General features: G+C 42.0%; 4 protein-coding genes and 1 pseudogene across 6 annotated transcripts; 3 read left to right on the top strand and 2 right to left on the bottom strand.

Annotated features, from left to right (window-relative positions):
• Positions 1–1630: 1630 nt before the first annotated feature.
• Positions 1631–4605, top strand: LOC311149729 (troponin C, slow skeletal and cardiac muscles-like; the record flags this gene model as incomplete). The annotated part of the gene is made up of 6 exons (XM_084186939.1): positions 1631–1654; positions 3366–3396; positions 3537–3683; positions 3990–4104; positions 4248–4384; positions 4574–4605. The coding sequence occupies 6 exons, from the start codon at positions 1631–1633 to the stop codon at positions 4603–4605; spliced, it is 486 nt and encodes a 161-aa protein (XP_084043065.1).
• Positions 4606–5946: 1341 nt separating this feature from the next.
• LOC311149879 lies at positions 5947–9500 on the top strand (annotated as a pseudogene). Its single transcript has 7 exons — positions 5947–5976; positions 6163–6219; positions 6431–6475; positions 6561–6669; positions 6959–7124; positions 7227–7323; positions 9493–9500. The product of its transcript is annotated as an uncharacterized misc_RNA (transcript).
• LOC311150143 (rho-related GTP-binding protein RhoA-C) lies at positions 8563–15808 on the bottom strand. 2 transcript variants are annotated; one of them, XM_084187438.1, is made up of 5 exons: positions 15736–15808; positions 10942–11097; positions 10643–10763; positions 10403–10533; positions 8563–10030 (listed from the first exon to the last, which is right to left on the bottom strand). In XM_084187438.1, exons 2-5 carry the CDS (start codon positions 11095–11097, stop codon positions 9857–9859), a joined length of 582 nt encoding a protein of 193 aa, XP_084043564.1. In that variant the 5' UTR covers positions 15736–15808; the 3' UTR covers positions 8563–9856. The 2 variants fall into 2 exon arrangements, with proteins under 2 accessions (XP_084043564.1, XP_084043565.1); XM_084187439.1 differs by having other exon boundaries at positions 15718–15794.
• A 1539-nt stretch (positions 15809–17347) lies between these two features.
• On the bottom strand, positions 17348–19765 carry LOC311149386 (NADH dehydrogenase [ubiquinone] 1 beta subcomplex subunit 11, mitochondrial-like). The gene is made up of 3 exons (XM_084186565.1): positions 19481–19765; positions 19100–19230; positions 17348–17568 (listed from the first exon to the last, which is right to left on the bottom strand). The coding sequence occupies exons 1-3, from the start codon at positions 19664–19666 to the stop codon at positions 17439–17441; spliced, it is 447 nt and encodes a 148-aa protein (XP_084042691.1). The 5' UTR covers positions 19667–19765; the 3' UTR covers positions 17348–17438.
• Positions 19766–20703: 938 nt separating this feature from the next.
• Positions 20704–24292, top strand: LOC311150142 (properdin-like). Its single transcript, XM_084187437.1, has 10 exons — positions 20704–20838; positions 21040–21178; positions 21260–21441; positions 21541–21711; positions 21833–22027; positions 22173–22346; positions 23113–23301; positions 23486–23597; positions 23835–23961; positions 24064–24292. The coding sequence occupies exons 1-9, from the start codon at positions 20784–20786 to the stop codon at positions 23959–23961; spliced, it is 1344 nt and encodes a 447-aa protein (XP_084043563.1). The 5' UTR covers positions 20704–20783; the 3' UTR covers positions 24064–24292.
• Positions 24293–25342: the final 1050 nt, after the last annotated feature.

Genomic DNA, 25342 nt, shown 5'->3' with positions numbered 1-25342 from the left:
TCATTCTTTGGGGATGCTTTTCTGCAAAGTTGACAGGACGACTGCACCGTATTGAGGGGAGGATGGATGGGGCCATGTATCGCGAGATCTTGGCCAACAACCTTCTTCCCTCAGTAAGAGCATTGAAGATGGGTCGTGGCTGGGTCTTCCAGCATGACAACGACCCGAAACACACAGCCAGGGCAACTAAGGAGTGGCTCCGTAAGAAGCATCTCAAGGTCCTGGAGTGGCCTAGCCAGTCTCCAGACCTGAACCCAATGGAAAATCTTTGGAGGGAGCTGAAAGTCCGTATTGCCCAGCGACAGCCCCGAAACCTGTAGGATCTGGAGAAGGTCTGTATGGAAGAGTGGGCCAAAATCCCTGCTGCAGTGTGTGCAAACCTGGTCAAGACCTACAGGAAACATATGATCTCTGTAATTGCAAACAAAGGTTTCTGTACCAAATATTAAGTTCTGCTTTTCTGATGTATCAAATACTTATGTCATGCAATAAAATGCAAATTAATTACTTAAAAATCATACAATGTGATTTTCTGGATTTTTGTTTTAGATTCCGTCTCTCACAGTTGAAGTGTACCTATGATAAAAATGACAGACCTCTACATGCTTTGTAAGTAGGAAAACCTGCAAAATCGGCAGTGTATCAAATACTTGTTCTCCCCACTGTATATATTTTTTGGACACATATTTAACCCCTTTCTTTGTTGGCACAAAACTATCTCCATACTAATTGTTTTAACTGGTCCCGGGTGACATTCAGACTAGTCCTGTGACACTTGTGGGGATCGTAGAGAAAAACGGAGAACACCATCGTGTTCGTGGGAGTCTAATCTTTCCCATAGAGTGGTCATATTAGTTTTCCAAACCTTTCGGACGCTACAGACGTTTTCGTGAGAAGCCAGATTTTTGGGCTGTCTCATGGTCTGACAAACACTGCTGTAGCTAGGCTACCTTCCACCGCAGATGCAGAAGGCCGACATAGGCAGATGCAAAAAAACGGAGATCTTTAGCTTAAACTGACTATTTGTATACATTTCATACACAGTGTTCACTATTATCTCCATAGCCGAATGAGCGACAAAGTGCAAGTACAACACATAAAAAGTACAGGATCCCTGCTGGAAGATACTGATTGGAACTACTTTCTTTCCCCACAGACCACAGCGTAAAAGGCCACGAAATCCCCAACAAAACACAAAATCTTGTCTGTGAAAGATCATTATTTTGCACAGAAAAATGCTCTTATGTCCAAGACAACCACAGTGGGATAAAACAAACAAGTGTATTGATTTGACATCCTTAAAAAAAAAAATCCTACTTGGAATCACGTTTGCTCCAGATCTAGCTTGGAGACAATACATATCACCAATTTAGGTGCTGCGGTCTAGGCTCTCCTATTGTTGGACCATCCTGGTTCTTCCTCTATTTATAGTTCTCACTCTCTCTCTCTCTCGATGAGAACAGTGGGATGACGCAGAGAGGGGGTCAGAAGTTTTTTTAAACACCACACGCCCCTAACAATAAAGGCTGGGGCAGGTGTTGCTTCTATCCTTTGTCCTGTGTCTGAGGCGTTTGTGGGAGCGTCAGTGTGTTCCAGTGACTGAGACAGAGACAAAGACAGGCCAGCAGCCATGGATGATGTATACAAAGCAGCGGTGAGTACAGACACAGGGACAAAACCTGCAGGGTGGGGGTTAGTTGACACAGGGGGATGCTAGATCATTTTAGTCTGGAATAATAGACAGTCTTTTTCACTGCACATTCACACTACAGTTAGAATCGATTGACTGAGGTCAGCTAGGAGTCTTCATCTGATATACTAGGGAGGAAGGAGGGACACATGATCTCAATCTTCATTCATTGGCGTACCTGGGTGTACTGTGGCTGAGTGAAAAACAAGGCACTGTTATGAAATCACATGCCTTTTCTTTGGCGGTTTGTTGGCCCAGGTTGTGGATGGTGGTATATCTGTTGAGGTCAACATGAATATATAAAAACAACAGCCCGTCATGACTGTGGTGTTTTGGTTAACACATTTCACACAATGGCTATATGCTCCAGCTCACATTATATTACAGTACACACTCTCTGGACACGAGCCAGAAGTGAATAGAGGTTAATGGGCCCTGAGGAAAGCCATCTCTAGCTGTTCAACTGAATTAGACATTGATGACGTCAAAAAGCCCTAATCCGCTTCCAAGAGATGTGAGAAGCGAGAAATGGTTTTGCCAGTCAACCTCAATTCAAGATATATTTCACGAGAGCTACCGAGTTGTAAATTATGATTTCAGTATACCCAAGGTACCTTTGACAAACCAAATGCTCGTAAAAGGAAAGGGATTGGTAGTCACATAGACATGTTACCACCTTGGCGTTGATTGGTCAAAAGTAAGTGCAGTAATATTGAGTGTCAAGACCCAACTAAACATGGTCATACGATGGGAAAGCATGTGAAAATGTCATTCAACACCATCTTTTTATAGAGGAGAGTAATCGAGAAGGGCCAGCAGAGCTTTTCTGAATGTGTTGACCATTATTGTCCCTCTGAGAATAGGACAATGTCTTTCTAAGATAAGAGTTCACAGTGTATGAATAAATTATCTCACCAAAAGAGTTGTAAAGTCAATGGAAATTCAACATTGTATCTTTTGAATAAACAACTTACAAGTGCCAAGATTCACCAAGGTTAAACACAAAGTTAGTCACATTCTATGAGGCCAGCTATTCTGAAAAGGTCATTTCAATTTGAACTGCACAACAAAAAGCTCATTGCCATGGCATGACATTATGACCATTTGAGCTCAGCATGATCTTTTCTGAGTACCCAGATGACATACTGTGAGGTTAGATGGGATTTCTGCCATTTCTCTGCCTGACAATATAGAACAAAGGACAGTTAGGAAGAAGAACAGAGTAGACAGCTGTCGGCTCAAACAAATGTCTGTCAGCAGAATCTGTGCCAGAGCCCCCCTCGCCACAATACAAGAATAGTAAGTGAAGAAAGCAGCGTGACATTTTAGTCAGACTGCACCAGGGGTAGGGGGCTGTGCTCGACAGGTTTTGGGCTGAGTTCAACGAGAGGGAGAAGGGGCTGGGGTACTGATGGAATATATGACACACTGCAAGGCCTCGGGGCTGACTGCAAACCAAGGTGAACAGAGACAATGGGGAAATGGCCACCAAGGGCCTCCAGTGTGGTCCAACTATGAGTCGACAATTTGTCAAACATAAATGTAAACGAGGCAAACCAATCTGCATAATTTAGGCACATAAAGTAGACTAAGATTAGTTCAAAAGCACTATACCCTGTCTGTCAATGTGAGTAAATTGCATACAGTATGTAACTTTCCCTACTGTTCCCTTCAGGTTGAGAACTTAACAGAAGAGCAGAAAAATGGTGAGTCTTGGTTTTTGGACACAATAATTGCTCTTACAAACCATTTCTTCTTTACTTTTGCACCATTCATGTCTATGGAGAAGCACTAGTAATACCCATAAGCTCCATTTAAACCGCTTCTCACCACTATTTCCCTACAGAGTTTAAGGCAGCCTTTGACATTGCATGTCAGGGTGCGGAGGACGGCTGCATCAGCACCAAGGAGTTGGGGAAAGTGATGAGGATGCTGGGGCAGAACCCCACCCCTGAGGAGCTGCAGGAGATGATAGATGAGGTGGATGAGGATGGTGCGTCACCATGGATACAAACGTATCAACACTCAATACTACACAATACTACATCCCCTTCACTTCAATATGAATTAACCTCAGGCAAAGTCATTAGGTCAGGTAGCCTGAGGGGTGGTTCATACATAGTTTTCAGACTGGTCTGAAATGTTAATTCCGAAGTCATCACATTACTATGTTTCAGCATTAAGACACCATGTTACAGCTGGTGTGTGTGTGTGTGTGTGTGTGTGTGTGTGTGTGCGTACGTGCGTGCTTGTGTATGTGTGTGTGTGTGTGTGTGTGTTGGGGGGGGGGGGGTTACAGGCAGCGGGACAGTAGACTTTGATGAGTTCCTAGTGATGATGGTGCGCTGCATGAAGGAGGAGAGCAAAGGAAAATCAGAGGAAGAGTTGGCCGAACTTTTCCGCATGTTCGACAAGTAAGGCTAATATCAAGCAAAGTGGCTGCCAAAAAACATTTGTGCTTACTCTGACAAGAAAATATAAAGACAAAAATATAGAAAACAAAAAAAGTAATGTAAATGTTATCAGGGATATGTGTACTCATTGATGCTGCTTACAGAAACGGAGATGGCTACATTGATTTGGAGGAGCTGAAAAGCATGCTGGAGTCGACTGGAGAGGCCATCACTGAGGATGACATTGAAGAACTCATGAAGGATGGAGACAAAAATAATGACGGAAAGATTGATTATGATGGTAAGACAATAATTTTAGCCAAAAGATCAGGCTGGCACTTCCAGAATGTGTAATTGTTTGTTTTTTGGTCAGCTACATGTACCAATGACACTCGTCTAGGCAATCCATTCAAAACCTTTCACAGTTCAAATCCGGGCAGTCAATAAGAAATGATCCATCATGAGCTGTGGGTGTCATTCTGTTCCACAGAGTTCCTGGAATTCATGAAGGGGGTTGAGTAAAGGACTCAAAAGACTCATGGACTCTCAGCCCAGGAAAATACTCATACCTCCTCTTAGCTCAGACCTTCACATTATGCCTGAACACGTTGGACAACATTTAAATAAAAACCTCTTTCTGCTTGGCTGAATCTACCACTAAACACGTGTTATATCCTCAATGTGTATCGGCCTTGGTTGACATCTTGTATGTGGTCTAGTTTTTATCCATAGCATTATTAAGGGACCTTAAAGACAAAAGATATTGTTATGTCCTTGAAGTGAATTTCTGAACTACAAATTGATTAAACCCCCCATAATCCTATAATATTTTATTTAAAATGTTAACCTAGGGGAGGAAACACTCTTCTCCACAATACTGTATATTTTCAATAAAGAAAGATTTTCAGTAATCCAGATGAAAGTCTTCAATTCAATGAAATTGATATCAGCAGGATTGCTTTTCACCATTGTATTGTATGTTATTGTATTGAATTGAATTGCATTGCATTGTAGAACAAAGGAATAGCACAATGGGTCGTTGCTGTATAAAGGACACAATGTAGGCCTGGTGAGGCTCTTGAGATGAGTGAGAAATTCCAAGATTTGCAGGGGTTAACACCAGGCATCACTTCATCATTTTGTGAAACACACAGATTGAATATCTCACATCATGATCCCATTCATATTTCATAATTAGATATATATTATGGAAAATGTTAAAGTATCTTCATTTCTTAGGTGGGTTTTACAGGACAGAGCCAATGTGAAGAAGTCTAAATTACAGCCGGCATCTGAGAGCGCGTCTGCTGCAGAAGCTTGTTTCAACCAATGGAAATGTATCGATTCATGTGTGTTTTTTTGCACAATTATGTTTATATACGTCACTGGTTTTGTGCGTAGAAATATGACTTAGGCAACATCAGATTCGCCAGTTAAAAGATTAGCTATGTAGCTAGCTAAAGAAATCATTACATCTTGTTCTCTAAATGTTACCCTTCGTAATAGCGTTGGACTAATGGCAGCAACCTAGGTTAAAAAAAATCATGACTACCTGGTCCGATCAAATGCTCCAGGTGCTTCGCAGAATGAGTAACTTTTATTCGCCAGGTCAGAGTGAAACTATTGTGATATATGGGAGGGAATGACAAGCGGTGGCTAGCTATGTGTGTTGAATAGCGAAAGTTATCATTCTAGCCTATACTACAATACATCTCTCTAGAAGCCAACATTTCTGTTTATATCACCCATGCTCCAGTCGCACCACTTGCCATCGGTTTGAGGTGGGAGGAGAGCAAATTGTGTGGGTGCCTTGCCAAGTGGCGTCCATTTTTAGTCAATTTCCAGAGGTCTTCAATCCACCACATGGCGGCGCTATTACTCTGCGCCAGAATTGTGACTTCTATAGGAGAAGGTCAGAGGCTGTAGATTCTGTTCTTCAGCCACTTAGGAGGGAAGGCTCTCTGACCGTCTTGAAAGGATGGAGAAATGAGGTGAGAGGGAATGTTTACTACAATATACTCTTGAGAATTCAACCAAACTCCGAAATTTGACATTTCTACATTTGTGTCTTTTCTATAGAATTATGAAGTAATGCCCAGAGTCTGCGACACTCCACTACTGTGTATGGAGAGATCTGCGACACTCCACTAATGTGTATGGAGAGATCGGCCACAAGTAAGTCCTGTCCTAAGCAATAACAATAGAAAACAATCCCAGTGTTTCCCTTGCCATTGCATGCCCCATAAACATTGTCTTTGTATGCCTTTTTGGAGTGAAACTGTATGGAGTCCATATTAATGGGTACTGTCAGGATGAAAATGGGGAACTCAGGATGTGGGTGGGATGACGATCCATGACCAAGCAGACCTACCCTGGAAAACTGGACAACCTGGTCAGCACTTGTTGATTTTATATTTTACATATTTTCAGTGAATGGCAAACTGTGGTTTGATAATGCTCTTCCACCATGTTTTCAGGCAGCTGGGGGTCTAGTAGCAGGTATCATTGTGAAAAACGATCAAGGAATGTGAGCAGGAGGCCTGCATCCCAGCAGACATAGCAGAGACTGCATGCCCCGTGAGCACAGTGAGTTGATTGATGTCTCAACAGGAGTGGGGGCGGCAGGTAATTTAGTGGTTAAGAGCGTTGTGCCAGTAACCGAAAGGTTGCTGGTTCTAATCCCCGAGCCGACTAGGTGAAAAATCTGTTGATGTGCCCACTTAAACCTAATTGCTCATGTAAGTCGCTCTGGATAAGAGCGTCTGCTAAATGACTAAAATGTAAATGTAAAATAAGTGGGCAGCACTCTGCAGTGTCTCATTGAGAATGCTGTCTCTTTGCATGCTTTTACGTAGGCCTACATTCTCATCCACAGTATTTCAATATCCCCTGTGTCTTCTCTCATAGCTCTACATATGAGGATGAGGAGGGGGTGTTTCCAGAAAGCCAGTTTGTGTTCGACTTGGCCGCTACCTCCCGAGTTCAAGCTTAGGATAGGGGATGGGGAGGTACAAGATTTCTACCTCTACTCCATGGACAAGGTCAACCACTCTACTTTTGAGCACCTCCAGTCCTGCATGATAGTTCTTATGTCTGGCCCATGAAGAAGGAATTCAAGTAGGCCTACAATGTGTTGTTTTCAGGTGAAAGAAGTGCTGGTCAGTGACGACTTCAAGCCCAACTGTGCCATGGTGGTCCTAGACTTCCTCATCAGACACTCCTACATACAACCCGACACAGGTTTGTATCAGTACATAAATGACACAGGAGAACATACACTGAACAAAAATATAAATGCGACATGTAAAGCGTTTGTCCCATGTTTCATGATCTGAAATAAAAGATCCCTGAAATTTTCCATATGCACAAAGCTGATTTCTTTCAAATGTTGCGCACAAGTGTGTTTACATCCCTGTTAGTGAATATTTCACCTTTGTTGGGGACAATAAAAGGCCACTCTAAAATGTGCAGTTTTGTCACACTACACAATGCCACAGATGTCTCAAGTTTTTAGGGAGCGTGCAGTTGGCATGCTGACTGCAGGAATGTCCACCAGAGCGCTTACCAGATCATTTCATGTTAATTTCTCAACCCTACGCCGCCTCCAACGTTGTTTTAGAGAATTTGACAGTACATCCAACCAACCGGCCTCACAAATGTGTCGTGTGGGCGGGCAGTTTGCTGATGTCAACATTGTGTAAACAATTCCTGGAAGGTGAAAATGTCCCAGTTCTTCCATGGCCTGCATACTCAGACATGTCACCCATTGAGCACGTTTGGGATGCTCTGGATCGAAGTCTATGACAGTGTTTCAGCTCCCGCCAATATCCAGCAACTTCGCACAGCCATTAAAGAGGAGTGCGACAACATTCCACAGGCCACAATCAACAGCCTGATCAACTATATGCGAAGGAGATGTGTCACGCTGCATGAGGCAAATGGTCACACCAGATACTGGCTGATTTTCTGATCCACGCCCCTACCTTCTTTTTTAAAGGTATCTGTGACCAACAGATGCATATCAGTATTCCCAGTCATGTGAAATCCATAGATTGGGGCCTAATGAATTTATTTCAATTGACTGATTTCCTTATTTGAACTGTTACTCAGTAAAGTCTTTGAAATTGTTGCATGTTGCATTCATATTTTTGTTCAGTATAGTTCTAAAGATTATTAACAGTAGTGCAATTGTAAATTCTTTAAACACCAAGAAGAACAGCAGAAGATTCAAGACAAATCTGACTCATCTTTTTTTCAGAGCACTATTAAAAGGAGTTTGTTACTGGACTACACCACACTTTGTAAATACTGAAGTGAAAACTATGGAACGGTAACGTGATGAAGGATGGTCAGGAGACCCACTCCTTTTCTAGATGCCTTGATCTATTCTGTGAAATGTTTTGTAACTGAATCTTATAAATTCTATGCACATCATGTGATTGTGTTGAGGCATGAAACATGAATGAACGACACAACCAATTATTCCCTAAAACAATTTATTTTCTTAGAGTACATTTAAAAGGACTGAGGAAATGTGAGGATGCATTTGTATACAATACCCCTCCCCCCTCACAAATGACCAATATATTTTTTAAAGAAGTTACTTGCATTTAATAGTTTGACATCTTGTCATTCTTATTCATTAATTACTTTTCAAGCATTTTACCTTTTATTTTTAACCTTTCATTCTAAAGTTACTAGATTTGTTAAATATGCATAACTGGTACAGGATAAGCCATAAGCCATCATCAACAGTTGTTAGAAAGACATGGAGTGAGGAGTGGACTGGAGGGAGTGAGAAATAGGTCAACATTAAAAACTCACTCCCAATAACAGCCTGTCATGCAGGCAAAAACAATCTGCAAGCGGAAAATACCAAATTTGCTGAACTTAATATCACTTAATATAAAAGTCATACTCCCCTTTCAAACCAGTGTCTGACAGTCCACATCAAATGTATATATTTATCGGACTTTAGCCCAACTTATGACAAAACCAAATTCTAAAATAATTGTTCATTACAATTCATGAACAGGCTTATAAAACTAACAAAAATCAGTTTATCATTATTATTGTATGCATTTTAATATGAATTCTATAGTCAAAGTCAAATAAAAATATTTAGCTATTTAAATAAATCAAAATTGCTTGTATCAAGTGAACTATATGATTGATAGAACTAAATGATATCATAGAAGGAGGTGCTGGTCCATGCAAGGATAGGGTTAGTCTATCCATAGGGAGAACAAAGAAAATAAACACCTATGGTATGGCTGGACAGAAATGAAAGACAAGCGCAGACAGACACACTGCAAGCCAATGAGGTCAAAGAGAGTCAGGAGAACATACATCCATTCTGATGTAATGAATCACCCTTTTTCTCTGATGATGCTCCGCTCTATGAACCAGGGCAATAGCGCTGGGGTTTATGACCCGATCAAGAACACCAATCTTATCCCTTCCCTCAGAGATCACCACCACGCTCAGACATAAGTTTACCAGAGAGATATTGTGTTTTTTGCTTTACCCTTCTAGTCATCCAAGACCGAATAAAAAATCTTATACTGAAAGCCGATTGGCGATCACCTTGGCCTTAAAAATGTAAACTCCCCTTTTCGTTACATTTGACCTTCTTCTCCATTCCTCCTTGTTTAATTATCTTTTTCTCCCTTGCCCACCTCGAACCTCCCCCACCCTTCCACAGAGGGAGACAGAGGGGTGCAGCGTTTTCCTTGGCCTGATTGGTTTTCCCCTCCCCTCCTTCCCCAGCTCTCTATAGCAGGAGGCAGGCATTCTTCTTGCCGCGTTTCTTGGCCTGCAGCGCCGCCCTGGTGGCCATCTCAAACACCTCCCTCACACCATCTTTCGTCTTGGCCGAGCACTCCAAGTAACCAAACGCGTTGATGCGGTTAGCCATGTCCCGGCCCTCCTCTGGCTTCACTGGTTCCTGTTCATGTGTCAGAGGTGGAAACGTTTTCAGAGGCATTCTATGGTTGGCATCCTTTGTGACATACTAAACCACCAATCATTACAACAAGCCAAACAAAAACGTAACTAGCATGTTGGATAAACCAACTGAACAAAACAAAAACCTCTGAACCTGTGTATAATTAGACAACCGCAAACAGTACATGAAGTGAAGGTAGCTTATAAGGCAACACAACCACGTTAAAACAAATGTCCATGGTTTGTTTATTTTTATTTTTTATTTTTGTTTGTTCAATTTCAATGTTCAATTAAAAAATATATCCTCAATGGATCAGGGCAATGAGTCTACTTGATAAAATTCCATAATAAGATTTCATAATGCATACTGTACCTGCTTCATTTTTGCTAACTCCCGACGTGTGTGCTCGTCATTCCGCAAGTCCTTCTTATTACCCACAAGAATGATGGGCACATTTGGACAGAAGTGCTTTACTTCAGGGGTCCACTTCTCTGGGATATTCTCTGTTTCAGACACAGGGGATCATTTTAGGAAACTGCTGCAAGTGATACGATCATTTGTTGCATTTACCATGTAAGACATATATGAACATTATAGTCACCAAGGTCTTACCCAAGCTGTCAGGGCTATCTATGGAAAAGCACATGAGGATGACATCAGTGTCGGGGTAGGAGAGAGGCCTTAGTCTGTCGTAGTCCTCCTGTCCGGCTGTGTCCCAGAGGGCCAGTTCCACCTAGAACCCACACGGAGAGCAGATATTCACAGTTACACTGCTGTTTGGCCAAACACTGCAATTTGCTCTGAATAAATGATTACCTATCAAAATGTGCAAACCATAAGACTTCCACATATAAATTGTGCTTCAAAGTATGTCTTGATGGCAAACTGTGTGACTAACAGTACAATCTCACCTGCTTACTGTCCACCTCAATATCTGCCACATAGTTCTCAAACACTGTAGGTACGTAGACCTCAGGGAACTGGTCTTTACTGAAGACTATCAACAGACAGGTCTTCCCACAAGCGCCATCACCAACGATCACCAGTTTCTTACGGATCGCAGCCATCTGCAAGAAAATGTCTGTTAAAGTGCTAATCCAGCAAAAGTGACATTTTTTTGGAAAAACTATTTTGAGTTTCACAGTGATAATATAGCAACACAACCAAGCAAATCAATATTACAGAACAAAAATATAAAACGCAACATGTAAAGTGTTAGTCCCATGTAAAGCTTATTTCTCTCAAATGTTATGCACAAATTGGTTTACATCCCTGTTAGTAAGCATTTCTCCTTTGCCAATATAATCCATCCACCTGACCGGTGTAGCATATCAAGAAGCTGATTAAACAGCATGATCGTGACACAGGTGCACCTTGTGCTGGGCACAAGGTGCAATGCACAACGCCACAGATGTCTCAAGTTTAGATGGAGCGTGCAAAAAAAAACTCATTCTTATTGGCTGGGCCTGGCTCCCAAGTAGGTGGGCCTCCAGGCCCACCCATGGCTGCGCCCCTGCCCAGTCATGTGAAATCCATAGATTAGGGCCTAATTTATTTATTTCGTTCTATGAACTGTAACTCAGTAAAATCTTTGAAATTGTTGCGTTTATATTTTTGTTCAATATAAATAAAAAAATAAATAAAAAAAAATATATAATAATATAATATGCCATTTAGCAGACGCTTTTATCCAAAGTGACTTACAGTCATGCGTGCATACATTTTTGTGTATGGGTGGTCCCGGGGATCGAACCCACTACCATGGCGTTACAAGCGCCGTGCTCTACCAGTTGAGCTACAGAGGACCACACATATATATATATATATATATATATATATATACATACATACACACACACACACACACACACATATATATATATATATATACATATATATACACACACACATACAGTCATAGTCAAAAGTTTTGAGAATGACAAGTATTGGTCTTCACAAAGTTCGCTGCTTCAGTGTTATGAGATATTTTTGTCAGATGTTACTATGGTATACTGAAGTATAATTACAAGCATTCCATAAGTGTCAAAGGCTTTTATTGACAATTACATTTAGTTTATGCAAAGAGTCAATATTTGCAGTGTTTACCCTTCTTTTTCAAGACCTCTGCAATCTGCCCTGACATGCTGTCTAACTTCTGGGCCACATCCTGACTGATGGCAACCCATTCTTGCATAATCAATGCTTGGAGTTTGTCAGAATTTGTGGGTTTTTGTTTGTCCACCCGCCTCTTGAGGATCCACCACAAGTTCTCAATGGGATTAAGGTCTGGGGAGTTTCCTGGCCATGGACACAACATTTCGATGTTTTGTTCCCCGAGCCACTTAGTTATCACTTTTGCCTTATGGCAAGGTGCTCCATCATGCTGGAAAAGGCATTGGTCGTCAACAAACTGTTCTTGGATGGTTGGGAGAAGTTGCTCTCGGAGGATGTGTTGGTACCATTCTTTATTCATGGCGGTGTCTTAGGCAAAATTGTGAGTGAGCCCACTCCCTTGGCTGAGAAGCAACCCCACACATGAATGGTCTCAGGATGCTTTACTGTTGGCATGACACAGGACTGATGGTAGCGCTCACCTTGTCTTCTCCGGACAAGGTATTTTCCGAATGCCCCAAACAATCGGAAAGGGGATTCATCACAGAAAATGACTACCCCAGTCCTCAGCAGTCCAATCCCTGTACCTTTTGCAGAATATCAGTCTGTCCCTGATGTTTTTCCTAAAGAGAAGTGGCTTCCTCGCTGCCCTTCTTGACGCCAGGCCATCCTCCAAAAGTCTTTGCCTCACTGTGCGTGCAGATGCACTCACACCTGCCTGCTGCCATTCCTGAGCAAGCTCTGCACTGGTGGTGCCCCGATCCCACAGCTGAATCAACTTTAGGAGACGGTCCTGGCGCTTGCTGGACTTTCTTGGGCGCCCTGACGCCTTCTTCACAACAATTGAACCTCTCTCCTTGTGGTGGTGTAAAGCTCCCGGCCATTGGACTCTGGAGCAATGGAAAGGCGTTCTCTGGAGTGATGAATCACGCTTCACCATCTGGCAGTCCGATGGATGAATCTGGGTTTGGCAGATGCCAGCAAAACGCTACCTGCCCTAATGCATAGTGCCAACTGTAAAATTTGGTGGAGGAGGAATAAATGGTCTGGGGCTGTTTTTCATAGTTCGGGCTAGGCCCCTTAGTTCCAGTGAAGGGAAATCTTAACGCTACAGCATACAATGACATTCTAGACAATTCTGTGCTTCCAACTTTGTGGCAAAAGTTTGTGGAAGGCCCTTTCCTGTTTCAGCATGACAATGCCCCCGTGCACAAAGTGAGGTCCATACAGAAATGGTTTGTCGAAATTAGTGTGGAAGAACTCGACTGACCTACACAGAGCCCTGACCTCAAACCCATTGAACACCTCTGGGATTAATTGGAACGCCAACTGCGAGCCAGGCCTAAATCGCCCAACCTCACTAATGCTCTTGTGGCTGAATGAATGCAAGTCCCCACAGCAATGTTCCAACATCTTGTGGAAAGCCTTCCTAGAAGAGTGGAGGCTGTTATAGCAGCAAAGGGGGGATCAACTCCATATTAACACCCATGATTTTGGAATGAGATGTTCGACGAGCATTCCCACTTTGGCCCCAAAGGACACATGAAAGCCAGCCATCAACTTCAGCTCCAGTGACTACAGACTGTGTAAGGCTACAGAATATGTACATCTGAAACATTTAGCTTAGTCCTCCTGGACTAAGAACATCCAATGGAGAATTTCCATTGCCCATAGACCCTTCGCTCCAGGAGTCCTGTACACATTGGGCTCCCGTCGCTGAAGGCTACATCCCATATCCCCGAAAACATATTTACCAGGCCTCTGGGTTTACCTATTTCCTTTTAAAAAATCCAGTCACCGAAGTAAAATCTATAAGCCGAAATGCCTTACCAGTCAGTACAGGTTATACAATGTGTTAACTACTTCGGTAAAATAATGTTTAAATCCTCATTTTCCGAAGCTCACTGCCTAGTCCCTTTAGTCCGTAATAGTTGCTATGCGAGATCCCAGCGCACCTTTAGGGAAATATGGAATTAATTTGGTAAACTCTGGAAAAGTTGGATATAAACGTTTTTTTCACACATTGTATAACCCATACCGACTTGTAAGGCATTCCGAATTAGACTATAGATTTGCCTTCGGTGACGGGAAATTCCTAGGAAATAGGTCAAATAGAGGGCTGGTAAATATGTTTTCGGGGATACGGGCTGTAGCCTTCAGCGATGGGAGCCCAATGTGTACAAGTCTCCTGGAGCAAAGAGGCTACATTGCCTCTACGAATCCCAGTATAAACTTCCACTCATCTCTAACATTTAGATAAAAAACTAAACAAATAGTCCCTTTACAAGTCAGAATGTTGAATAAACTTAATTTGAATATACTCTACCCGTTGTCCGCTGATTTCGTCCCTCTGCCTTAGGAAATTTGACAAAATCTTCACATTAAATTATTATTAAACCGACATCAAAACACGGGTCTGGATTTGTTTGCTCTTCACCTGAAGCATGCGCACAATGCGGAAGGACATGCCCACAATATCCCTGTGGATATTTTTTCTCAAAATCCTATCTGCAAAAGGACAAACCACACAGACAACCGGTAGAGTAAGTTAAAATTAAATTGTATTCAACATTCTGGCATGTAGAACTCATGAGGACATTTTCCAAACAAATGTATTGCATTAATCCCAGACTGTGTAACCAGGGGTATCACAGTCTGATTCATTAGGCAACATTGCGCAGTGCTTTTCAATCCATTAGTGTTGGAGGCCTGTAAACCCAAACGTTTATGATAACCAAACTTGTAAAAATATATTTTTTTAAATAACCAAACTTTGATTCATTATTTCGTAAATAACCAATATTCAAATTCAGATAAAAATGCAAATACATGCCATGTCAGCTATCTTTCTAGGCCTAACTACTGAATTTCAGGTAAATACATGTATGGACATTTTTGTTCCATGTTCACATGAAATTACCCATAATACCTCAAAACAGTGACACTATCGCCACTAAACAAGAGCAGACTACCAGCAGAAAACACTGCTTGCCATCCAGCTAGCCGTTGGATGAATGGCCTCAACAACAACACGCCGCACCCAAACTAATAACTAGTTAATTTCCTCATTTACTTCACGTCAACTCAGTAAGTGTTAGCTAGTTACAATGATTTTCCTATTTAAAAACGCCCATGTGTAACATATGCTGTGTCGGTGGACGACGGTTACGAAAATTAAACCACTTGTCAGCGGTGGCTAGCGAGTTAGCGTAGAGATCTTGCCCAGGGCATGCACTAGTGCGAATAGTTGCTAGCTCCCAGACCAGAGTGTGTTGCTAACTTCAAAAGGGTGATGATGTCACTGTATACCTGGCTATGATGACCTGATAACTTTGCCTGTCCAGCTCTAACTGGTGGTGTCTGAAACAAGGAGTCTTTTCATTTCAATTGTTCGTTCGTTTCCGTCATTAAGGCTAGCTAATTTAGCTATCTGATGTTAGCTGATAGCGGTCTCTCGTAATACTCTAGCCTCATGTCATCTTGGCTACAGAAAACGTTTAAAGCCTCATTCAAATATTTACTTAATAAATTATCTATTTTCAAGGTGAACAATAACAAAGTTATAAATAGGTTACATTTCCTCGTTTAAGTACCGTTTTCGTTACAGATGTCCTCGCCTTCCTTCTCTTTTCCTGTCCGACCCTTCAACCCCGCCCCCAACAGTGTGCCACGCCGATAACATCCGCCTAAGCCCATGATCTCGATCTAATAGGAAGCCTCAAATTAATGAGTGACAGATATTTAAGCCAACAACTCGATACATGTATACCGGTGCATGGGAAAAACGGAAGTGAAGAGTGGATCTTTCTTCCCCCAACCCTATGCCATGGTTTCAACAATAAGGAAATATTTTTTGGGGTCAAACCCAAAAAAATTGTATACAGCAGTAAATCAATAATAGGCGTTGTGATTGTAATTTAAACGTTATTGCTTGCTTGCTTATGCTCTGTAGAGACATCATCATTAAGAGCAGTGGCAGTATTATGGTTGAAATAGGGATAGAGATGTATCTCATGCTAATTGAAAAGCCTTCAACATTGTACACGCATGCCAGATCTTACAACGCCTGGATAGGTATTGAACAAATCAGCTAACCACATGGTCGTGTTCCCCTGTTCAGAATTTGCACGCATCAACCAATGGTTGCGTGTCACGTCATCGACTGTGCCATCGGGCACCAGATTGCTATAACATATGTGGTTAGCTGATATGTAAAATACCTATCCAGGCATTGTAAGATCTGGCATGCATCAGCAACGTCTGAGCAGGGGAACATGACCATAGCTATCTGACGACTGCACAGTCGATGACGTAGAACACAACCATTGGTTGATGCAATGCAACACCTGGACATCTAGTTGGGCAGAAACTCGACCAATGGGATGCCTTGACCCCAATCTCCCTAACGGGTAGAGAACTCTTGCGCTGCGTCATATGACCAACCTCTTTCAAACGGTCTATTATATGAGACGATTTTATCCAAAGTGATTTAGTCATGCGTGCATATATTTAAATAGTATCGTAACACAATCTTTACAAATTCCAATGGCTTTCTCTTAATCTACTAAATGTTAAATCAGCCACATGAAAATATGTTGTGGACTGGATTTGGCACCCGGTCACCTATTTGAGAATCAGGGGCTGAACTTTGACGTTTTATGAAACGTTTCATAATAGAGCTTAACTGAAGCCTATTCCTGAACGTATTGGGATAAGGTACTGTGGACAAATTGAGCACCCTTGAAGACTGACAATCAAGTTTTATACAGAATGCTGCAGCGTGGACATACTGCTGGAGCAGAAGTCAGGACAGCTTTGATTAATCAGACTGTTACCTGCATTATCTTTCTTAGTTACCGGTAGGTACTTAAAGCCGTATTTTTTCTTTCAGAATGGTCATTAGACCAAATTCAAGTTTGTCAATAACCAGCACATTGCTGACTACTGTGTGCACTAGTGCATCCATGCCATCACTCAGTGTTGTCAATGTATTCCTGGAGATGGTGTCTGCTACTTTAATATTATTTGCGGGTGGTGCATGATGACAATGGAGATGTGGCGGCATGGCCCGGGGCAGCTACAAGGGGCTCGCAGAGCACTGACTCCAGTAGTTTGACTATCGTACTATTTCATGATCACCGATAGTCACAGTTGCTACCAAGGGCTATTCAGTTTGATCACTGACCACAAAAGAATGATCAATAGTGTGGTATACATTTTTTATTACATTATACTGATGAGAAATAAACAGTCAAAGAGAAAAACATTTTCAGTGAACAGCTCCTTATAGTACATCCTACTCCTCTCCGGCTCCTGGTAGCACAATCTTGCTTGGGTCATAGTAGTTCTCCTCCATAAGAGGAAGACCTGCAGCCTCTCTCTGTGTGATCAACCTTTCTGCTTCCCTCCTGGCCCACTGCCTCATACTGGTTAGAAAAAGACAGGTCAAAAAGACTAATGATCAATGATTGTGTTTGTGATGATCAATTCAATCAAGCACATAAGAGGTGTTTGTGTGTGTGTCTTGGATACTTGTTTAGAGGTGCAGACAACAGTAACAATAGCGGAGGTGCATAAAAATGTTGGCCCCCACGCATGTACCACAAATGCCTTGTTGGCTAAGTTCGCCGTAGTGTACATTGATCTCCGTTACCATTTTTTTTTTTATTGTCATTAGCACAGTATACATTATCACCATTTTAGCTCCAAGATGCCGTCAATTTTAAAAAACGAAAAAGTAGATTGTGCTGATTTATCAGTGTATTGAACCATGTCACGCGCCATTGTTTAAAAACTCAGTACATAGTGCTAAAACAATGACGTCATATCTGAATTCCGATATCTATATGCACCTTTGTCATTTTTGGAGTCCAGAAACACAGCATTGACTTGTGCAAGTGGAATCGACTGGTCTACTATCCATAGTTCCATCAGTCCATTGTAATACAGCTTATTGTCCCGTGTAGCTCAGCTGGTAGCGCATGGTCTTGCAACGGCAGGGTTGTGGGTTCGATTCCCATCGGGGACCAGTAAGAAAAAAGTATGCACTCACTACTGTAAGTCGCTCTGGATAAGTCGTGTGGGCGAGTGGTTTGCTGATGTCAACGTTGTGAACAGAGTGCCTCATGGTGGGGTTATGGTATGGGCAGGCATAAGCTTCGGACAACGAACACAATTGCATTTTATCAATGGCAATTTGAATCCACAGAGATACCGTGACGAGATCCTGGCCCATTGTTGTGCCATTCATCTGCCGCCATCATGTTTCAGCATGATAATGCACGGCCCCATGACTCAAGGATCTGCACACAATTCCTGGAAGCTGAAAATGTCCCAGTTCTTCCATAGCCTGCATACTCACCAGAAATGTCACCCATTGAGCATCTTTGGGATGCTCTGGACAGCGTGTTCCAGTTCCCACCAATATCTAGCAACTTCACACAGCCATTGAAGAGGAGTGAGACAACATTCCACAGGCCACAATCAACTCTATGCAAAGGAAATGTGTTGCACTGCATGAGGCAAATGGTGATCACAACAGATACCGACTGGTTTTATGATCCACGCCCCTACCTTTTTTTCAAAAGGTACATATCTGTGACCAACAGATGCATATCTTTATTCCCAGTCATGTGAATTACATAGATTAGGGCCTAATGAATTTATTTCAATTGACTGATTTCCTTATATGAACTGTATCTCAGTAAAATCTTTGAAATTGTTGTATGTTGCATTTATATTTTTGTTCAGTGTACTTTGCAGTAAGGCAACGCCTAGATCGGCCCTTGTGGGTAGGCCTATTTCTCCCAAACAGCATTTAAAACAGCATGGTGTCAAAGCTATCATGTAGCTCGGTTTTTCAGTTGTCACTTACTCTTTGTGCACCTGTTCCAGCAAGTGATGAAGAGCAAGCCACAGCAAGTAACAAAGAGGGATGTGCAGTGTGCTTAAACATACCCATGGTCTGGCAAGTAGTGGATGAAGGTACCCCCAACCACAATCGCCATAGAGATGCCAAAGAAGAAGGCCATCCTCATGTTCCACTCGTCAACGACAGGATCTTGAGAGAACCCATGATAATCTCGATTCTGTAGAGATTGAGCGATTTATTATGGTTTCATGATACACTGGATTGTAAACAATGTGTTAACGTTAGCTAGCTAGTGTTAGCTACCTCGGAGTGCAGATAGCAATGTATTTAGCCACTATGTTTGACTGAAGGAATGTGTATCGTTATGTCAAAAACTACATTGAATGTGAAAAATATTGTAAATAATACCAGATATGAGCTGGCTAGCTAGCGACGGGTATTTCAGTTTCGATTCAGAACCAACTCACCTTCTCGAACGCGCTGACCTCTGCGTGTCCATGACTTTCCTTGGCATGCGAGGGCTGCAAATCCGACACAGTGGCCGAACCAGCAGCACCCGAGGGTGGAGATTGCGATACGAACCGAATCCCACACGCTGGATTTGTGCGAAAACGGGTCAAGGCAGGCCCAACGCGTGACAACCGGGCAAGCATTTTGTCAGGGCAACACTGTCGACTCGGCACCGGAATTGTTTCGCCTTTTCTTCTTCAGCTTGTAGGACAGCAGCAGATAATTTCAAGATAGGTTATTGATCGCCACCTACTGGACGGGGTGTCAGTGGCTCTTCACCTACCACGAGCACAGCCTATTGGAAATAATGAGAAAAGAGTTGCAAAAATATATTTGTTATGAGGTGCAATGTTTGTTGAGCAAATATTGATTCAAATTCAAGGTTTCACAGAAGAAGAAAAAACGTCCACCCTTGCTTACACGCACTTGTCTTTTCTTACTAGCACTGACTGCTGATAGCGGCCTTGAAACGTTTTACTTAATATGACTATGATATGTGATTGTCTAAACTAGCTACCTTTAGATGATCTGTAAATCGCTCAGGATAAGAGCGTCTGCTAAATGACAATAAAAAATAATCATATGTCAAACGTAATCAGGTTATGTACTTTTATTGGGTAAATTGCCAAAATTGCATCATATATTTCCAAATTGCTTCATACAGTGATTAGAATGACTGTCTTCAAAATGTATGGTAATCAGGCATCCAAAATCTTAAACTGTATCTCTAACACGCTACCTGTCGCTTTTATACTATTTGATTACATATTCTTCATTTCACTTTCATCTTCTTTTATATTGCCAAAAGTCTAAGTCTTCTAGGTTTAGACATAGCTAGCTAGTGCATTTGGCATTTTGTGCAACACTGTACAACAATTGCGTAACAATGCTGCAAAAAGGTCAAGAGGTTCAGGGGGAGGTATGAGTTTATTAACCTTACGGGAATGGGATGCATGCCTTTCCTATTTGTATCCAAATTCCAATAAAGTGAAACATAAGCCAGAGAGGAAGAGGCGAAGGGAGAGGGCCCACTCCCATCATAATCGGTCCACGCGGAAATACAGCAATAAGTAGACCAATAATAGACAGACTGATAAGCAGAGCAGATCACCTGCTTTCCCGCCTTTGGGACAACGACTCCCATTGTTAGGGTAGAGACAATACCATCTCGTCTTTATATACAGTATCTCTGGAGAAGCCTGCTAGTGAGAGTGGACAGAGAGCTAGAGTAAGAAGTACTAGGCATAGACAGACAGAGAAATGGTCCAGTTGTTGTGGACTTTATTGGTTTTGCTGATCATCTTCAGGGAATCAGGTCAGTGACTTTATTATTGTTGTTTAAAAATAAGTCTATTTTGAACCTCATAGCAACAGTAAACTAAATGTTATATTTTAATATATTGATTTGTGAACACAACACTTCACTATTATGCTAGACACATCACGTTACTTTTGAATAATATGGTGCTAGATTTATTTGTTGAAGCAGTGACTAGAACAATCTATATGTTTTCAGTATCACAGGAGGTGAAATGTTACAGCAGGTTTGATAATGGGGATTGTGACTATCTCCTGGGAGAAGTGACGATGGAAGACTGTTGTCTTAACCCTCACTATGGCTACATTGGAGCAGATGGAAAATGCAAGTTTTGTGGGTGAGTCTCAATTAGTTTCAGATTTGGACGTCCAATGTCCCAGTGCAGGATGTGATATGTTGCGTTTTATGTCACCTGTAGGCCAGCTTCGTGGTCTGAATGGACTACTTGGGGCAACTGCTCTGTTCCCTGTAACGAGGGAGTTTCGCAGAGACGACGAGAATGCCAGGGACAGGGAAAATGTACTCAGGAGACTACCCCTAGACAGCTTCGCAAACTCACGTTAGAGACCAAAGTCTGCATTGAGCCAGACTGTTGTCCAGGTACAGACCCTTTCTAACAGTCAGGGAACATAAATTCAATCATATCTGAAGTCAAGGTATTTTGTGCCTCTTTTGATGATCTTGCTGAAAATTGTTCAGAACAGGGACAATGGAGCAAGTGGGCTGAGTGGCAGCCCTGCTCAGTGACTTGTGAGAAGGGCTTGAGAAAGAGAGTGAGGACATGCACCGAACCACCACCTAGATGTGGAGGCAGCTGTGACGGTCCAAGTGAAGAAGAGGAACCCTGCGTGGTTGATCGTGTCTGTCCAAGTAAAGACCATCATGATTTAGACAATACTCTCTATTCCTTCACATAATGCAATAATCATCTCCATACATTATACAAGTTTTACATGTTTTTTTCACCATTCATCTCCTATTTCGACTGTAGCCAATGGTGGTTGGTCAAACTGGGAGAGTTGGCAGCCATGCTCAGGCACTTGTGCAAGGGAGGATTTACCCAGACCTACACAGCGGCGCTCTAGATCATGCTCCAATCCACCACCGTCCTCAGTGCCCCCTGGTGATGAATGCCCTGGGTTAGGGAGCGAATCTAGGACCTGTGATGAGCTTCCTTCATGTCCTGGTAAATGGCATGGCCAAGCAATCAAATTTTCCTCTGAGGTTCTGACTGATATCCTAAAGCTATTGCTTGTATTCATACACATAATGTAGCAATAACATGTACTCATAGTGTATGTAAAACAAACCTCCCTCTTTATCCTCAACAGTAAATGGTAACTGGGGGCTGTGGGGGCCCCCCAGCTCCTGCTCCGTTACCTGTGGGGTGGGGGTTAATGAAATGCTCAGACAGTGTAACAACCCAGCCCCTAAACATGGAGGGCTGCCCTGCTCTGGATCCAATAAAGACACAAAAGTCTGCAATACCAAAAACCAGTGCCCAGGTAAAATATTGACAGCCGGAGAATAACCCATTCCCTCTGCCCATTTCATCAGTTATTAACCTCTGAGCAAATGTTGTTTTTAGTGGATGAGTCATTTGATCAAACTTAGCCTCACTTGAGAGGATTGTAGCTTTCACACAGCTGAGGTCAGATGTTTATATTTTTGTCACTGTAATTATAATAATATTACATACTTTTACAGTAATACTATTACTGTTATGATATGGGGGGTAGTTTAGTGTTAGCACGTAGATAGACAGCACACTTCCACACCTCATCCCTAGGTGACAGCAGTAACCGGGTCCAAGTGCTGTGCCAGGCCTTGATAAGCACACAGGTACGGCCTGCCAGTGTTTGTTTTGCGTTACATCTTTAGTTTTGTATTTTTGTACATTCCTTTTCTATATATTTATTTTCGTCACCATGACCTGAACAAATGATAATCCCCTTGGGCTGGCCAACCAAGAGTTCAAGACGGAGCTGTCCCTGGACCGAGTTAAGGTTGCTGTCCCCTGGGGGCACATACATACAACATGGTCTGCATACTCTGACTTTTCACATAAATGCACACATTAAATCAGGTTATAGACCATTTAGCTAGGCTTAGGACTCCTAGACATAGCGAGTGTATCAATATCTGTAGGCTAGCTAGTTGGTTTCGTAACACTGTATATGGTATTCAGTAGTGAAACCATTGCATCCTTCAAGTCCTCCTAAGAACTGAAATACTTCCCATGGGGATAATAGTTATTTCTTTGTTCCACAGTGGATGGTCAGTGGTCGCAGTGGGGGAAATGGGAAGACTGTAAATCTAATAGAGGAAAAATTACCTGTCGAAAAATCGGTGGACAGCAAAGACGCCAAAGATGGTGTAAACACACAGATTTTGGTGGGTTGACGTGTGAAGGAACGATCACAGACTACAGGCCCTGCTTTGACATTCAATATTGCGAATGTGAGTTAAACAAATGTTATCTTCCATTGATTGAGCTGTGTTATTTGTTTTGATGCCTCTTTCAACTTTAATTCAGTCCAACTGTTGCATGTTTTTGCAGTGATAGTTGAATAATACAAATCAGATTTCATAACCAGTAGGCTAAGAAGTCATGTTCCTCACATAATGCTTAACTTGTGTTTAGTTGATGGTAAGTGGGATGAATGGAGTGAGTGGAGTCATTGTGAGCCCCCCTGTGGAGAAGGAGCCAAAAGGACCAGAGAACGCAAGTGCATACCTGATCTGTCAGAATACCCGTAAGGAGACTGTATAGTATACTATTATTATACAATGATTAACCAAGTAATTTGTGTGTATCTACCCCTATGCCTCTCAATAAGTAGGCTACACACGATTTAGGCATTGCTTGGGCTCAGTGGCACATTCAATATTATCTGGTGCAGTGTGAAATCTGTGCACTCTGCTATTGTTTGGTGTGTCAGGTGTAAATTGGATGAATCTAACTCTTTATTTGCTATTTGTTTCCATGCCAGGGAGAAAATAGGGTATCCTGTTAAGTCTAAAGCATACTTTGAAGGGAGGCCAGATGTGAACTGCACACTGTTGAAGGACACAAAAGAGAGTCGGGCCTGTATAAATGTTCCTCCATGTGACACATAGGTAATACGTTATCATTAACAATGATTTCACAGTTGCAATATCAATTTTAAATAGCATTGGAGCTGACCAAAGTCCATCTCTAAATGTCTGACTTTTTTCCAGAGTCTTTTGATCAAAGCACAAGTCTGGAGGGGAATAAGCATTGTCAACTTAGAAAATGACACATTGAATTGATATGTCTAGCTATGTGATTTCACTGCCTTTGGTCACGTATGTCTATGCAGACTTCATGAAGCATTAGTAACACAAAGTAGTTTATTAGGACTACACTTTTCATAATAATGTAATTTCCTAAAGAAATAAAAAACATTGTTCACTTCCTCACAAGGTATTGCTTTAGTCTATGAGGTCTTTTCATTTCAAATGCAGCATTGCATTAGCCGGAGTGATTATGGAAAACTTAATTAATGCATAACAAATTGGTGAAGTGTATAACTTTACGCATTTTACATTTTAGTCATTTAGCAGATGCTCTTATCCAGAGCGACTTACATGAGCAATTAGGTGCCTTGCTTAAGGGCACAGACAGATTTTTCACCTAGTCGGCTCGGGGATTAGAACCAGCGACCTTTCGGTTACTGGCACAACGCTCTTACCCACTAAGCTACCTGCCGCCCGTATTTTAGACCAATTATATATGAATATTACTATCCAAATCTAAAATGTAACAAATGTGCAATATTTGTGTAGCTAGACTGGTGTTATGAGCAATGCATTTAAATGGATTAGTGCAAATCAAATCAAATGTTATTTGTCACATGCGCTGAATACTACAGTGAAATGCTTACTTACAAGCCCTTAACCAACAATGCAGTTTTAAGAAAGGGTAGCCATTTGATTAGATGTTCAGGAGTCTTATGGCTTGGGGGTAGAAGCTTTTTAGAAGCCTCTTGGACCTCGACTTGGTGCTCCGGTACCGCTTGCCATACGGTAGCAGAGAGAACAGTCTATGACTAGGGTGGCTGGAGTCTTTCACAATTTTTAGGGCCTTCCTCTGACACCGCCTGGTATAGAGGTCCTGGATGGAAGGAAGCTTGGCCCCAGTGATGCAATGTGTAGTGCAGTGTATGTACACTCTCTGGTAGGTTTTTTATTTCGGCCAGCAACCCAAAGGTGTCGCATTGCTCCTATCAGGTATTGGTAGCGTGACCACATGTCCCATATTGTGCGTGAGAGTCCCGCATAATTTTGGCCCTTTGTCACGTATTTTATTAGCAATTTCAAACACCACTAATTTTGAAAAAATAGTTGATTTGTCCCGTATTTCAGTCAGACATTCCAAACTGTCTATTGCAGTCATGTTGTGGTACTGGTGATGTTTAACACTTCTCCAATCATTGTTGAGATCTGATATTCTGCGCAGCACAAGACGAGGTGTAGG

Source organism: Coregonus lavaretus (assembly GCF_964263955.1).
Source record: "Coregonus lavaretus genome assembly, chromosome: 22".
Taxonomy (NCBI): Eukaryota; Metazoa; Chordata; class Actinopteri; order Salmoniformes; family Salmonidae; genus Coregonus; species Coregonus lavaretus.
The sequence above is the reverse complement of the archived record's forward strand: the minus strand, read 5'-3'. Positions and strand labels throughout refer to the sequence as shown.

Coding starts and splice junctions, on each gene's coding strand:
- LOC311150143 (XM_084187438.1), bottom strand. CDS start 11,097: ATGGCTGCGATCCGTAAGAAACTGGTGATCGTTGGTGATGGCGCTTGT. Junction 10,764..10,941: donor TTGAGGTGGACAGTAAGCAG/GTGAGATTGTAC, acceptor TGTGGGTTCTAG/GTGGAACTGGCCCTCTGGGA. Junction 10,534..10,642: donor AGATAGCCCTGACAGCTTGG/GTAAGACCTTGG, acceptor TGTCTGAAACAG/AGAATATCCCAGAGAAGTGG.
- LOC311149386 (XM_084186565.1), bottom strand. CDS start 19,666: ATGCTTGCCCGGTTGTCACGCGTTGGGCCTGCCTTGACCCGTTTTCGC. Junction 19,231..19,480: donor AGGTCAGCGCGTTCGAGAAG/GTGAGTTGGTTC, acceptor CAATCTCTACAG/AATCGAGATTATCATGGGTT. Junction 17,569..19,099: donor CACTACTTGCCAGACCATGG/GTATGTTTAAGC, acceptor TTTTCTAACCAG/TATGAGGCAGTGGGCCAGGA.
- LOC311150142 (XM_084187437.1), top strand. CDS start 20,784: ATGGTCCAGTTGTTGTGGACTTTATTGGTTTTGCTGATCATCTTCAGG. Junction 20,839..21,039: donor GATCATCTTCAGGGAATCAG/GTCAGTGACTTT, acceptor ATATGTTTTCAG/TATCACAGGAGGTGAAATGT. Junction 23,598..23,834: donor CCTGATCTGTCAGAATACCC/GTAAGGAGACTG, acceptor TTTCCATGCCAG/GGAGAAAATAGGGTATCCTG.